General features: G+C 46.2%; 1 protein-coding gene across 1 annotated transcript in view; it reads left to right on the top strand.

Moving 5' to 3' along the window:
* pde3a (phosphodiesterase 3A, cGMP-inhibited) overlaps positions 1–11088 on the top strand; it is a 171002-nt gene extending 159914 nt beyond the window's left edge. Inside the window, exons 14-18 of the mRNA XM_063218164.1 lie at positions 1300–1503; positions 2548–2709; positions 8905–9247; positions 9917–10191; positions 11002–11088. Of these exons, the coding sequence (XP_063074234.1) occupies positions 1300–1503; positions 2548–2709; positions 8905–9247; positions 9917–10191; positions 11002–11088 (1071 nt within the window). The remainder of the gene's footprint in view (positions 1–1299; positions 1504–2547; positions 2710–8904; positions 9248–9916; positions 10192–11001) is intronic.
* The last annotated feature ends 5368 nt before the right edge of the window (positions 11089–16456 follow it).

The raw sequence follows: 16456 nt of genomic DNA, 5'->3' as shown, positions 1-16456 counted from the left end.
GCCCATAGCATACAGTATAGTAATTGCAGTCCACTTACCACAATTTGTTAGCCTTTAGCATCGGCAGGCAGGATAGTTTGCCACAGATTGACTGTTTGTTAACAAGTATATGTTAGGCATCGTTTTAAAGATATTTGCTCTTTTGTGTGAATTGCAGTGCAACATGTGTAACCACAGTCCACTTCCCCCTTCCCCCTTCAGGCGGTGCTATACAACTATAATTTGGTTTTGGAGGAGCACCATTCAAGTTCAAAGTAAAAACCCTGCCACATTTTTGCTCCAGCCAATTCAATGAAGCAGCGGACCCTAATTACAACATCTCTTGAGCCAGGCAGAGGCGGACTTACCATTAGGCAAACCTAGGCAAATGCCTAGGGCCCCGGCCAAATCTGCCCTCAATAGGGGCCCAACTGTAGGCCTGACCTTAATTTGTCACTAATGTAAAGTTATCGAAGACACATACGAGACAAAACACTAAAATAGCACCCTCACTCCTTCCATGCCAATTGGTGACGTGTTTACAGAATGACTTTTGAGGGCCCCATGTTTATATTTCGCCTAGGGCCCTAAATGACTAGATCCGCCCCTGGAGCCAGCCGGAGATGAGCTAATTAGTGAAATGAAGTGTGTTGAGAGCACCTGTAGGCAGAAGGAAAACCTATGCAGGAATGTTACTACCGTCAGTCCTGTTTTTCCACCCTAGCCTCCAGCAGAGTATCTACGTACAGAGTAAAAATGAGTGTTATTTTAACAAATGAGTGTTATTTTAACAAAGAGTTGAAATTATATCAATTTCAGGGAACATTTGGTCCCACTCAAAAATAGGATAGTGCGAGTTTTACTCTTTGGTCAGTGTAACATTTTTCAAAGTTAATTCTACTGAACATTTTGTAAATAGCAACACTGGAATGTTAAAATTAATGCAAACATATTGACCACTGTTGGCACCTAGAGCAGAGTCACAGCATTTTTAACTCAACACCTTCTTCAACATTATGGCATGACATTGGGTCAACATGATTGTCACGGACGGTACAAATAATCATTACTTCAGCTGTTTGTCTGGTATCAAAACTCCTCACCAAAGTAAGTTAAACTGCAGCAGTTGCTATGGTTGTAGAACTCCCATTTCAACTGCCTGCAGCATGTGAAGCGGGAACTGAAATAATGCAGGTAGGAGAAGTCCCATCTCCTTCTGGTTTGGAGGGGGTCTGCAATGCAGCATTAGGCAGCAACTGTATACTGGAACAGTGCAATGTTGAATGACATCATTTATTTTTCTCGTGTTCCGTCTTGCAGGCAGTGCTCTACAATGACCGCTCGGTGCTGGAGAACCACCACGCTGCAGCGGCCTGGAGTCTCTTCATGTCCCGGCCTGAGTACAACTTCCTGGGTAACCTCTCACACGTCGAGTTCAAGCGATTCCGCTTCCTGGTCATCGAAGCCATCCTCGCCACCGACCTGAAGAAGCACTTTGACTTCCTGGCCGAGTTCAACGCCAAGGTAACAGTACAGTAGCCAAGTTTTATTTCAAAGGCATCATGTACAGTATGACAATATAATGCTGTATAACCCTGTGTTTGGTGCCAAGCAGGCATACTGCAATGTTGGCTACCAACTCATGAAAATGCCTCCTCCGATCGAGGGAAGGTCAAAAGATCAAGCAGGCCAAAAGCATCATAAGACCACGCTCATTTTTATTTTTCTTATACGGTTTTATTACCGCCAGATATGCTCGTCAACATTCTGGTAGCCTACCCATAGCACAGTTGAAATCAACTGTACGTCTGTTTGGAGAGTAGACCTGTCTTCAAAAAGGCATCAATGTCAGCAGAACTCAAGAAAGGTTTTGGATGAAAAGTGCAATATCTTTAGACTGCAAAAGTCTTCTTGCATCGATCTTCACTTTTTTTCTCTCGGGCTTAGACTGATTTACCAAAATGTACTAGAGATGTGTTATCCAATTATACAGTTAAAATGTGATTTTACAAGACACCTACATGGCCAGATACTGTGATGTGTTATTGATTACCTGGCACCCTATATATACAGTATATGTCAATCATTTATGTGGAGGGAGTTCTGACAAAGAATGGTTGCTTGTGTTCAAGTTACTGAGAAGGCATTTGGGTCTTGCCTGACCCCTGCCCTTGAACACTTCATCTTGAAGAAAGAGATGGTACAAGCACCAAACGATGGGCAATGGATTTTATATTAAGCCGTTTATAACCTACAAACACTTTTTGAAATATGCAAATTCATGTTTTGTCAGGGTAACCTGCAATATTTCAAATAATATTTCAAATACAGCACATATTGCATTTCTGTAATTGTAATTTCTGCCTTTATGTCCCCTTGTCTGTGTATGTATCTGTCTCTGTCTGTCTGTCTGTCTGTCTGTCTGTCTGTCTGTCTGTCTGTCTGTCTGTCTGTCTCTCTCTCTCTCTCTCTCTCTCTCTCTCTCTCTCTCTCTCTCTCTCTCTCTCTCTCTCTCTCTCTCTCTCTCTCTCTCTGTCTCTCTGTCTCTCTCTCCCTCCCCCCCTCCAGGTTGGCGATGACGGCTGCTCAGGTATCAACTGGTCCAATGAGAATGACCGGCTCCTAGTGTGCCAGATGTGTATCAAGCTGGCAGACATCAACGGGCCACTCAAATGCAAAGACCTGCACCTCCAGTGGACCCAGGGCATCGTCAACGAGTTCTATGAGCAGGTCTGTCGCCAACATATTCGCCATGAGGAGGAGAGAAGGTGGGTAGTCTAGCGGCATGGTGAATATGTTTTACTCGGGCGACCTGTGATAAAGGCTCTCATGAAGAGGGAAACGGGTGCTGCACACGCCGAGTCAGTGACACAAGGTTTGCTGTGATAATCAGTGACACAAGGTTTGCTGTGATAATCAGTGACACAAGGTTTGCTGTGATAATCAGTGACACAAGGTTTGGTGTGATAATCAGTGACACAAGGTTTGCTGTGATAATGTCACAATCTCAGGAAGGCAGATGTGTCAAAAGTAGAAGTTTAAAAACAACACAGTTTCCTTTCAAAAGAGGTAACTTATCTGAGTAACCAGTAGACCTGTGTTCCAGTCTCACAATCAGATGGCTATGCACTGGTTGGATCACATTTGTGATGGGTTCTTGTTGGGTTTTTAGTGTTGTTCTGTAACAACACTGTCTTATCTACCTCATTAGTTTCAATGGGGTACATGATGTAACCACTATGTATTATCATATACTAGTGTTGTACTTACATCATGAATTGACTTTCACTTTTACTCTTGACACCTCTGCAGGAAGGTCACCACGGCCGAAAACATTATCACTTTGAGAGACTTGACAGTGTGCAGCACCTTTTCTCCACTTTGTGAAAACTTTTATCTCAGATAAACTTGGTAATGAATAAAACATATTCACCATGCCATCAGGCAGCCCACACAGTTGCCTGGGGACCCCGGGCCACTGAAAGGCACCAAACAGTCTGATGGGGTTTTTCTACCTTCCCCCCTTTGAGTGAACCAAACTCAGTCCTCTTTAAGTGGACCAAAACGGGAACCGACAGCAAAAGGACTCAGTTCTGTAAGTGAAGAGAAAAAAGTGCTCAGGGAATTGTTGAGAAAAAAATCTTGAAGGTGCTCTTTGGTGTTGGGGAAAAAACAATATCTTGTCAAAAAAGGGAGTCCAAGGCACTCTTCTTGTGGATTTTTTTTTAAAGTCTTTACTGAGACATGGCTATTGAGTTTAAAAACATGGGAGCAGAGACCCACGTGTTTCGGCGCAAGCCTTCTTCAGGGTGAAGAAGGCTTGCGCCGAAACGCGTGGGTCTCTGCTCCCATGTTTTTGGACTCAGTTCTGTTTTTGTTCATATTGTGAGTGTATTACAAAAAGAACTGGCTGATCTTTCTGGTCCTGGTAGGCTTTTATGGTGTGTCACTCTTCTCTTTTATCACACCCGGTCCTCTACAGCCCTCGTTAAGTGATTACACCTAGTCACAAGTGTAACTTGTCAGAATTCATAAGCGAACCGAACTCAGACCACGTCAACCAAGCTCTCAGTACGGTTCGCTTCCGAGGGGTCTGTATGCGGCAAAAATGGGGTCTATATGCGGTCCGAGGGGTCTATATGCGGCAAAAATGCTGAGTCACTACTCTGAGTTCGCTTTAGCGGCTGAAAGGGACCAGGTGTGAAAACGCTGTGAGAAACCATTCAATTATAGCAGTGAAAGTGACACAGCGCACACAGCACAATTGCATTTAGGCCTCACCCATGGCCAACAAGTATCCTCCACAGAACTACCATGCAGAGCACAGGCAGAACAATTGTACAGAGACCCCCAGGGCAAATCACTCACAGGGCCCCCCATACAACCTGCCAATGTCATAATAGGGCCCCCACCACCAATACGAGAGGGCCCTGGGCCCAAGGGCACATGCCCAGCGGGCCCCACCTATAGCTCCCCAGAGGATATCTCAGTCATGGGGGAGGATAGGAGAGAATGCTGATAAAACACTCTCCCCACCCACCTGGTGGTGTTGAGAATCCAACCCTAAAGCCTAAAGCCCTGCTTTACAAGTCTGCCTCCCTCCCCCTTGCCTATGACTTGCAAAGAAAAATAACAAACACACCAACATAACAATTTCGTTGTATGCTTCAACTTTGTCTTTATTATTCAGTGTCAAACCTTTTGCAAGCATAACATTTCCTAACACGTGGTTATTCGCATGTGCAATTTGCATAGTGTCGTTCCCGGGATTGTGCACGGATAGATGGCTAGCCAACAGGCTACAAGTGATATCAAATATCTTTAGCGTGTCAGGAATATAAAGCTAGCCATGTGCCAACAAGACTGTGCCAGATAGATATGCTCACTATGTCAGTGGTGTAGAGTCGCTAATCAACAGGCTACAGCTCTGTGCCTCCAGATACAGTAGACCAGTGTTTCCCAACCAGGGGTACGTGTACCACTAGGGGTACGCAAGCACACTGCAGGGGGTACTTGGAAAAATGCTTTTATTATAACAAATGTAGGGAGCATTCACATCAGGACAGAGAAAGCAATATAGAACATGAATTAGGGGGTACTCGTGGCACAACTAAGAGGCTTAGGGGGTATGCAAGACAAAAAAGGTTGGGAAACACTGCAGTAGACAACCAAAAGGCTACACTAACAGCACACACAGGCAACTGCTCGGGGAGCCCCCAGGCCACTATACAGCATGGGAGGCTAGAGACAAGCCTTTAAAACTACTGCAGTGCCAATGCCTTCTTCAATGGAAGTGACAAGAACTGCCTCAGGCTGTAACCCTTCCTAACATGTGCTGTGTGTACTGTGTGTCTGTGCACACCACGCTGCTCCAACTTAACTGGGTCATGTTTTTTTTTTGTTTTTTTTTAACACCACGTCACTATCACAGACGTACAGAGGCAGTAGCGGCAGCAGTGCTGCGGTGCTGAGAGGCAACCATGGTGGCGCAATGCAGTTGCCCGGCAACGGTTCCGTAGCTTCCATATCGCTTTGGCGTGTGTGGAGTGGCTCAGAGCCCGGCAACCTTGTGCAGATTGAGGCATATGCCATCGCCAAGCGACCAAACTATTATCATTATCGAAACAGCGAGAGACAGATCTGGCAGAGCAAAACAAAGCAATGGCCTTCATTATGAAAATATGACAGGATGAAATCATTCTGATACGCTACTGTACATCAAGCAAACGTTTGGACCTCAGAGTCCCTTATTTCTGGCAAAATGATCCCTTTGTTAATTATAGACACATCTAAGAATACATTCTTATCTTCAATATATTTGAACACTTCATTTAAGAGTTTCATTTAAATTGTACAATGTGTACCCAAAATAACACAAGCAAACACAGACAAAAACGTCCACAAAACGTGATATGGTGTAAACAAAGTGCATGCCTGGTGAGAGAATTTTGTGGTGGTTGTGTAGGTTTTTTTGTTTTATTTTTCATCTTTGTTTTTCTTTCTTCCATTCATGTGTGTGATGTGCAGCCCTAGTGGAAGGTCAGACACTGGATGTTTATTTTGCACTAACAATTGGTTACGCCAGGCTCGGCCACAATCAGACTCGTAGGAAAGAAAAGAGTCTGTCCTTGGAGAGAAGTGCTATCGTGAACTGTGGCGAGAGAGAGAGAGAGAGAGAGAGAGAGAGAGAGAGAGAGAGAGAGAGAGAGAGAGAGAGAAGGGCACGGAGAGCTGAGAGAGAGGCAGAGGGGAGATGAGAGAGAGAGAGGGAGAGAGAATGGGGTGAGAAAGAGATAGAGGGGTAAAGTGAGAAAGAGAGAGAAATAAGAGCAAAGAAGAGAAAGACAGAGGTGAAAGGGAGGAGAGAGAGAGAGAGAGAGAAAGAGAGAGAGAGAGAGAGAGAGAGAGAGAGAGAGAAAGAGAAGCGGTGACCCAGTTGTGTCAGAGAATGGTGGACGCTCAGCCCTATAGACGATGCAGATCACATGATTGTCAGGCTCTCTTTCAATCCCCTATTCAAAGGCAGGGTGGAAATCATCCTGTTCAAGAGGAAAGGCTCTCTTCTTTTTTAACCCCGTCTTCTTGCTTTTCCTCTCCGCTCCTATCCTTTCCTTCCTCTTCCTCCTTTCTCTCCCTCTTCCCGCTCCCTCTCTCCCCACCCCTACGTTCCTTCTCTCTCTGGCCTCACTGCTTTCCATAATGATTTGTTCGCCACCGCCACTTCAGAGTATCACCTGCCTGTACAGAGTGCACACGCACGCATATGCTATATAGCCCCACACATGACAGCTAGCCAGCTCTAAGGGGGTTACCATGACGACAGGAGACCTTGTCGGCAACGGCAACAACAGCGGCCCACTTACAGCAACAACATGGAGCGTTTACTGCCATGTTACATCTGTAATGCCACACACGTTCACTCTCTCTCTCTCGCTCGCTCGCTCTCTCTCTCTCTCTCTCTCTCTCTCTCTCTCTCTCTCTCTCTCTCTCTCTCTCTCTCTCTCTCTCTCTCGCTCTTCTGTTTGATAAGAAAGATTTCATTTTCTGTCATTTTCTCTCTTAACTAATGGATCTGTTTTCATTTTTTGTCAAATCCGTTTCGAAGGCTAACCAGTCTGAGTTGAGTCTTATTTGTTTCATCTTGGAAGTTAGAAGATGCTGTATGATTTCTCCTGTTCCCTTACTCGAGACAAGTCTGTCATCTTTAGGGGCATGGTGATCAGCTTTTTACACATTTTCAATTGATTCTGATATCTAAAGTGTAGTGATAAGTGAGGAATCCCTGCACCAGACTACTTCATAAGTTTGATATAGCAATGCGTTTGGGAGTAAAATGCCGAAACCATATGTCTGGAGACAGAGGATATGTTCACTCTAATTTCCCAACTCAACATCTCTCTTTGCCCCACACATTTTCCAACACTCTAGTACCCTGTCACACTAAAGGGGATAATGAACCACACCTCTGATATGGCTTTCAGGCCGACCAGAACGGAGCCGGTGTCGGTGCTCGCACCAGTTACGTTCGGCACTAAAGTGTTTGTCTGCGAACCGCCAGGGTTCATACCGGGCTCTGAACTTTTTACGCACGTGACTGTGTTACCCGGATGAACCTGCTAATGACCACGCTGTCGTCACAGTTCGCAGAGAAAAACCTAGTATTTTGCGGTTAGCATTGCGAACCAATTTTCCGGTTCGCGAACGCAAATATCTGTGGCGTGAACACGACGGCCGGTTCGCGATTAGGTGCGGGAACGGGCTCCAGCACGGTTCTCAGTCGGCCTGAATGCGCTATGAGAGACTAAATATATTGGTCTTTAATCAATGTTTGAGAGAATTTACATTTGGAAAATTGTTGTGCGTGACGGGGAATGGTGACACATTGCATACGAGCAGATTAGATGTTCACAATTAAGTGAAATCAGACTGAATTTTCGAACTCTAAACAGACATCACCCCTGCCGCCTTTTTGGGGCTTTTACACATGTATTATTAGAAAGACTGGAAGTGAAAGCAGAATGGCATCATGTAAAGGTGTATGTATCTCACGCCAGTGCATTCTGCGTTGAGGTGAGACACCTTTGCAAGTCATCCTCAGCACAGCAGGAAAGCAGTTTTATCATGTGACGAGGTACGCACAGTTTTACCGCCGTGTCAGTGGATTTCTGTTGCCAGGTCGAATTTCTGTTGCTAAATGCGAAAATGCTCTGCTGTGCCCTGACCAAAATCATGCTAACCCTAACCAGTCGGTACAGGAACGTTTGTGCTGCTTTGCTTAAGCCAAAAACAGTGAAACAAGCATACAAGGGAAATGGCGAATTTGTTGTGAAATTGTGCCCAGACCAAAACCATCCCTAAACCTAACCTGTCACAGGGCGTTGTGGACCACGATAACATGCAAAGTTGCTCGAATGTCCTCCTTGTTAGTCGCTTTGGTCAAAAGCGTCTGCTAAATGTAATGTCATGTAATGTAAAATGCAAAGATGTAGTGCACAAATGTGATAGAGGGTTCAAGTCGGCACGTTATCTTACTTACTGTTATGATGCCATGTTGGGAGAAAGGGATGGGCGAGGACGGGTGAATGATCTTGGATCAGAATCAAATCTGTGCCCTGGTGTGATGGCACGGCGACTTAATATGGTGCCTTAGCTAAATGGGCCACAGCGCCCCCACCCCTACCACCTTTCGGTTTTTATGAGGCAGGAATGGTTAGTGAGATGGTCTTCAGACCAGAGGGTTGCTGATGCGAATCCCACCTTAACCTCTCCCTACACCCCCATCCATGGCTGAAGTGCCCTTGAGCAAGGCACCTGATGTATACCCTCATTGCTCCAGGCAGGGACTGTAATCAATAAACCCGTAAGTCGCTAAAAGCGTAAACTGATAAGTGTAATGTAATGATGTTTGAACATCCCGAATTTCAGGGCGACGAGGAGTCGAGCCTGGGCCTCCCCATAAGCCCCTACATGGACCGCTCTGCACCGCAGCTGGCCCAGCTCCAGGAGTCCTTCATCACCCACATCGTGGGCCCGCTCTGCAGCTCCTACGACTCTGCCGCACTCATGCCCGGACGCTGGGTGGAGCGGAGAGAAGGGGACGTGGCCGGTGAGGGACAGGAGAAGAGGGAAGGAGGAGAAGGGGAGGAGGAGGAGGAGGAGGAGGAGGAGGAAGATGGGCATGCTGGTGGAGAAGAGACAGATGAAGATGAGGAGGATGAGGAGGAGGATACAGCTGAAGAGGATGCTTCCACCAGCTCGGAGCAATCTCGTAAGGCATCTTGTTTATTTATTACCTTGCCAAAAAAATGTTTGAACCAAACCAAAAGTGTTAATTCAACACGTAGAGAGTGTTCCAGAATGTATTTGGTGTTGAATCAGTACTGCGTTTTTTACAGTGCACGTACCACATGCATGAGATTTCAGGGGGTGCACGGAATTTTGCTTGTGTTGAGGTTGTGAACAAAATTCTGCTTGGGAACATTATAATTAGGCCAAATCAAAACCAAATTAAAACCTGTTTTGGCCCCCATGGAAAGTCATAAAGGTATTGATTAATGTCTCAAGCAAGAATTATTGTAATTTTAATCATTTTAATCATTTTACACATGTAGAAATTTGGATTGGAGGTGCACAGCTTGTCTTGGGCACAGGTAAAGGGGGTGCTTCAAGAAAAAAGGTCAAGAACCACTGCTGTGGAGCTTATGGAAAACTATTGAATCCAATGTAGTGTATTAATTGTATTAATAAAAGGCCCAGCCGTGGTGATCCTCGTCTCTCTCTCCCACTCATGTCCTGTCCCGCTCTTCACTTCACTGAATCTGAATGAAGTTGAAATATATATATATATTTTTTTTTTTATTGTGGTAAGTAACACAACATAACTCATAGATTTTAATAAATGAACACGCAGTATTTTCTCCTCTCCTTCCCCAAACAGAGAAGCGCATGCCAAAGAAGAAGCGGCGGAAAGTCTTCTGCCAGATCACCCAGCACCTGCTGGAGAACCACGAGATGTGGAAGAAGGTGATCGCCAAGGATAACGCCCAGAGCCAGGCACAGGGTCAGGCGAGCGACGACGTGGCAGCCGGGGAGTCCACGCTCTCGGGCGGCCTCGCCACCACCGACGGCCCCCTCCTGGAGGAAGAAGAACCGGGGAGCAGGGAGGAGGATGTGGACCTTGGGGAGGACGGAGAGGGGGGAGAAGGGGGAGGAAAAGGGCAGGATGGTGGTGGTGGCGTGGTGGAGGAGGATGGCGATGGGGATGGGACAGAGGTTGAGGACGACGGGGCGGAGTCTTTTGAAGATGACACACCCCCATTCCCGTCTCCTCCGCCAGCATTCGCTGACGGCACAGAGGAGGAAGAGAATCCCGGAGAGTGATGGACGAGATGGAGACTGTACTAGTACATGTACTGTATGTATAAGGTTTCTCGACAGACGAGAAAAACACAAAGACAGAAACAGACTTCGCTTTCTATTCTCCTGTAAGCAAGCAACCAAGAGTACTCCTCTGTCGTAGGGTTTGCCAGCACATCACATCCTGAGACACAACACTGTAGAAGGTGTGAGGGGGTGGGGGTGTGGGTGGGGTGGGTTAAAGGGGCAGGTTGTAACAGGGTCTTAGGGACAGGTAATGACAGCTTTCGGTGGTGTGTGTGCGTGCGTGCGTGCGAGAGCGTGTGTTTGTGTGTGAGAAATATCGGATGAAGGTATAAAGTGTGCTCAGCATTTCGTCTGGTCACACATGGGTAGAACACACACACACGAGGTGTATGCCTGTCAGGAAGGTAACAAGAAGAAAAAGAAAGGGATATACGTTTTTGTTAGTTTTGTTTTTCTTTTTTTCCTTAAACGAGTTGATTCAGTTTCCACTCCGACACAGTGCTGTAGCTCTCCTCTGGCAGAAAACAGATGCACAGACAGACGCACCGCATCTCAAACTGTTCACCAGTGCAGGTTCGGAGAGAGATTGAAGCTCCGTCTCTGACACATCAGGTTTTTCCCCTCCCCTGTGTCTAGTAGAATCAGCATGTACAATACGACGCTACACAGCAGGGACTTATCGGCTTTCCTGTTATCTCCGACTTGGCCCAGAACGGAGCCAGTTAGCGAGTGAGCGAATGCATGAGAGATTTAGGTGTAGGTCTGCAAGAGTGGTGTGTATGTGTGTGCGTGTGTGTGTGTGTGTGCGCGCGTGTGTGTGCGTGTGCATGCACGCGTGTGTGTGTCTGTGTCTGTGTCTGTGTGTGTAGTGTACTTGCGCGCATATGTGTGTGCACTATATGAATGCTTAGTGAGAACTCCATTGCCATTCATGTTGCGTCTATTCCTAGGGGTAACCTTTAACTGTGGTGTCAGCCAACAGGCATACGTGGGACCTCCCCATGCGAAATGGGCACTGCGGCCCCCTTTTGCATTCCAGCAGGGCATAGGTGTTGCAGCTTTCTAATGTCCCACTAGAGAAAGCTTTCCCACCACACCGGGGAAGGAATTGCGCTCATGTACTGTACTGAGTGCTGGGCATTCTTGGAACTGTGTGTGTGTGTGTGTGCGTGTGCGCGTGCGTGCGCGTGCGTGTGTGTGCATTTATAGGGCATTTATAGGCATTGGCATAGGCATATACGCCACACATACACTGAAAAACACACACGCTCACAAGCAAACAAGAACACTCACACATTCACTTCACATGATCCCCTTTCCTCCTGCTGGTTTTGACTCTAAAATTGACCAATCTTAAGCCACTCTGTGCTATTGGGATCCATCTAGGGCAGGGGTGGGGAACCTGCTGTATGTCTCGTGGGCCATTTACAGCCCTTGAGGCCGTTTTATTCCCCCCCCCCAGATAGAATTTTAATGTTATGCAGCTTCACATGAAATATGACATATGTTGTAAAGGAATCTTTGAAGTTACATTTGCAATACAAATAAGTTATATTCAGGGGACCTAGAGAAGATAGGGTCTGTTTTAAAGGTGGCTGCCTTCAATATAGGCCTAAAGTGCAGGGGGAATTCCTGGTGTGTGTTCATAGTACGGCCCTTGGAGGACTTTTACAACCCTTGGAGGACTTTGAAGTGGCCCCTTATCCAGCGCCACAGTGATCCCACCCCTGATCTAGCGTCACAGTTTCACAGATTGTTAGGGTCACTCACTATCAAACTCTGTCATTATTTGTGACTTAATGAAATAACGGTTTTGTTCTCCTTATATGAATATTTATGTTCACCTCAGACATAACTAAGTTTGTTTCACCGTGCACTTCTTCACTTCATATTTTTTTGTCATGGCAATCTCTTGTCTTTGTGATGCACCGTGAACCAATATGCAGTTTCATGTTATGTATGTCATGGTCAACTAGAATGCTTTTGATGCTTTGTCAAAGATTGATGATTTTATCAGAAGAATGAAATGGGACTTTTTTTGCTATAAAGACAGGGTCACAGAAGTGAATATGCCGCATTGAATTTTAACACAACATGAAAAGTGTATTACTAGAGGACTACAGCTTTGATGTTTCCATCAGAGTCAGCTCTCTTCGTCACGTAGGACCTTTGAAAATAAGTTTGACAATACATCTTTACCTGTAGGACAGTTGAAGCATTTATTCACACACATCCGCACTGAAGAGTCAATGCCGAGGATCAAGCATAAAAAATTAAGAATGAGTAGGAGCAGGGCACGTGTAGTACACACACACACACACACACACACACACACACACACACACACACACACACACACACACACACACACACACACACACACACACACACACACACACACACACATTTATTCATTTCTAAAATGATTTCATGCCCCCCCTCCCCTTTGGGAAGGTCCCTCAGGCTGAAGTCTTCACATGTAGGTCATCCCAAAAAATGGACTTCTCACTGCTGCGCTCCACTCACTTCATTTTGGGTGCTGACAGCGCATTCGGCGTGTTAAAAATCTGCCATTGCTGGGTCAGCACTCTCAGCGCACCCACATAATGCTTTTGCCTTTAAAGAAAACTCATAACCCATTGTCTGTGAGCGAGCGTTTAAGAATTTGATACAGCAAGCCACATTAAGTGTGCCTGTCAGTGACTTTGAAAGCACCCCCCCCACCCAAACACACACACACACACACACACACACACACACACACACACACACACACACACACACACACACACACACACACACACACACACACACACACACACAGCCACCTACCACACTCCCCGACCCACGCACCACACCCCCAACAAACCCAATTGCCCCCCCTCCAACCCCCACCCCCCTCAAAAAAAATTGCACAGTTAAAGCCTTTGCCTTTATTCCAAATAGTGCGCATCCACAGTCTTACAGTATAAGCCATGTGTGTGCAGTGTCAAACCCCAGGGAACTCCCATGACAGAGCTGACAATGCTGAGCACCAAAGCCCACACCCCGGCCCTCACCCACACACATCTCCATTTCCTGCAAAAAAGACCTATACGAAAAAAAAGTGAAAGCCCACCTGAAAAACTCCCATTGTCATTGTGACATGGCACGAAGTTGCATTCATGCCTCACCCATTGCAACAGGGCAGCCCAAATGACACCCGACCCTAACCGCTTAGCCACGACTACCCAACAGCACAGTACATGATTGCAAAGCAGCCGCAGTAGCCGCTAACGTTACGCCAACAGTCGGCCGGCGGGGGCTGTGCGTGCGCATATGGCTGACATGTCCAGGTAGCCAGGCCTGTGAGCTGTCCTCCGAACGGCATAAGCGCAAACCAGCCCCCCCTTTGAAGTCGTCCGAGGCTGATTGGAAGCGATGGCTAAGCAGAGCGAGTGCGGCAGCAGCCAGATAAAACGCTTTCCTCCCTCCTCCGCTCCGGCCTAAAGTAATCACCCTCAGGCCACTGGCTCACCCTCGCCTCTGGGGCCCACCCTTCACCTCCATCTCCTCCAACCAACCAAACGCATCACTTTGATGGCTGAGCCAATTAACATGTTAGAAGGGATGGTTGGTAAGGGAGGAAGAGGCTGCGGGACTCTGGGCTGCGGTCTGTGCATCTGTTTGTCTGTCGGTTGGTCTGCACTAGTGTAGTGTTGCAAACTCTGCGCATTTTCGACATCCGTCTCCTCTGTTTTCGTTTGAATCAGATAAAAAAAAGTGCGGATATATATGGGTTTTTTTACGGATCTCTGAGTTCTGTGTACTCTGGTGTCATTTCAGAGAAGAAACTAGAGGCGCGTGAACTGGGGTTTTAAAAGCAATAACTCATACTTCATCTTGTTACTTTATGGCTTTTTCTTTCTGGTTGCCATTTCAAAATAAGAAAGTTCTTTTTATTAAATACACAACTTCACAGTGGATGCCAAATATGATTTTATTTCATTTTTTCAGTACTTAATATAGTTTCTTTTTAAACCATCTGAAGCTTAATAATGCTTTTTCCTGTTCTTGTTCCCGTTTCATTCGTGTTAATCATAACGTCTCATGTGTAGCTTTGTGAATGGCTGTAGAAAAAACTGCATCGGTTCACAACCAACACTGAGGGTTGCCAGATGTGAGTGACGATTTCCCAATAAATGCTTAGAAACCGTCTGGAGAAGTTCAATTAACTTCTATGGCCATATATCTACTACTACTATTTTTTTTACAAACATATGACGATCCTAAACAGTCGAATTGGGCAGGAAGCACTCACATCTGGCAACCCTCTCAACACTCCATTTTTCAACAAAAAGAGAGGACTGAGCCTCGTACTTTGTCAAGATTATTGGCGTCCATTCTGGCAGACTCTGCTCTGTGTCTTCACGACTGTCACTATCTGAAATCCCTGGAGCATGGGCCACTGACTTGAGAAGAGAACAGATATAGTGTGCTCAGGCCGCTAACACAGAACACTCGGAAAACATTCTGTTCAAGTGCAAGGGATAAAAGAGAAAGCCAGGGTCAGGCAGAACACACATGCGTCACTATATGGTACACACACGCACACACACACACACACGTCATGAGCATGGACAGACTGTACCTGAATCTGTAAAGAGAAGACACAAAGCATTGCACTGCATTGCCAAACAGAGAACTGCACCGGTGTCAACTACAACAATGTGCTCATTGAAAATGAGAGCGCTCGGGTGCAGAAAAATTGGTTTGATGTGCAAATTAGTAATACATGGTAGCATGGTAAAACTATCTAATTGTTTCCAAGGTGATCACACTGTAAAGGCACAAAAACTACAAGGACACTTCGTGGTTGTTTCAATACAATTACTGTAAATTGGAAGAGGTAATAGAGCATTTAACGGCCCCAATACCATGTAGTTTCCACTGAATTGCTTAATTACTAACAGTGTAGTTACTTTCATATTTAGGTAATTTCACCATCTAACTATGATGACTTGGTAACACTTTATCACGAAGGAATATATTAGTTTCGCTTCAAAACTATTACTATTTGTTATATTTTGCGTTTATTGTAGGGTTTTTACAATTAAAAGCGATCCATGACAAATGACTTTGTAACCACGGTCGTTGAGGTGTCCTTCCCCCAATATGTAATGCTACTGTTTCCATTGTGACAGTGGAAATGGTACATGAGAAAGAAATATATGACTAGGTAAAATGGTGGAACTTTGGAGCTTTGCTGCTCACTGTGGGCCCCTGGTCCTAAGCCATCGCATAGTTCGCTTATGCCTCGGGCCGGCCCTGGCACACCTTGTGCCCACCCGCTCAGCCCTTTAGCCTGGGAGCCCTGCTGCTGAGTCCCACTCCCACTTTCTTTACATGGCTCAGAAGTGACTTCAGTATGGCAGAATCATGTGGCAGTGCTCAGTGTGCAAAGAGGCACAGCTTCTTTGATACATACACACGCACGCACACATACACACGCGCGCGCACACACACACACACACACACACACACACACACGCTCGCTCGCTCACACACACACACATACGCTCGCAAACGCACACACACACACACACACACACACACATTTGGTACGTCATTGGTTCTTGCTATTGGTCCTCTTTGATCTCCACCGAGTACGCTGCCGCACTTATAGAACCCTCCACACCGCCCAAACCATCAAAGAAAGCAAGGCCCATGGCACCAGTATGTACTGTAGTTTGCTTTTTCCATAGGCATTACAACCCCCACCTCACCCCCACCCCACCCACTCCTCCTTCTCCTCCTCCTCCTCCTCCTCCTCACTCCTGAGTACTTTTCTCTCTTCCCTCATCCCTTTTCTCTCCTCTCTCCTCTGGACTTCTGACCAACCAGAGCACAGTCCTTCAAAGAGACTTATATTTAAACGGGGGGAAAAAACTGTGGATCTACCCAGGGATTAACACTTTGAACTGCCTGATTAATGATATGGTAGTACGATGTGTGTGTGTGTGTGTGTGTGTGTGTGTGTGTGTGTGTGTGTGTGTGTGTGTGTGTGTGTGTGTGTGTGTGTGTGTGTGTGTGTGTGTGTGTGTGTGTGTGTGTG

The sequence above is a fragment of the Engraulis encrasicolus genome, chromosome 15 (assembly GCF_034702125.1).
Source record: "Engraulis encrasicolus isolate BLACKSEA-1 chromosome 15, IST_EnEncr_1.0, whole genome shotgun sequence".
Classification (NCBI taxonomy): domain Eukaryota; kingdom Metazoa; phylum Chordata; class Actinopteri; order Clupeiformes; family Engraulidae; genus Engraulis; species Engraulis encrasicolus.
The sequence above is the reverse complement of the archived record's forward strand: the minus strand, read 5'-3'. Positions and strand labels throughout refer to the sequence as shown.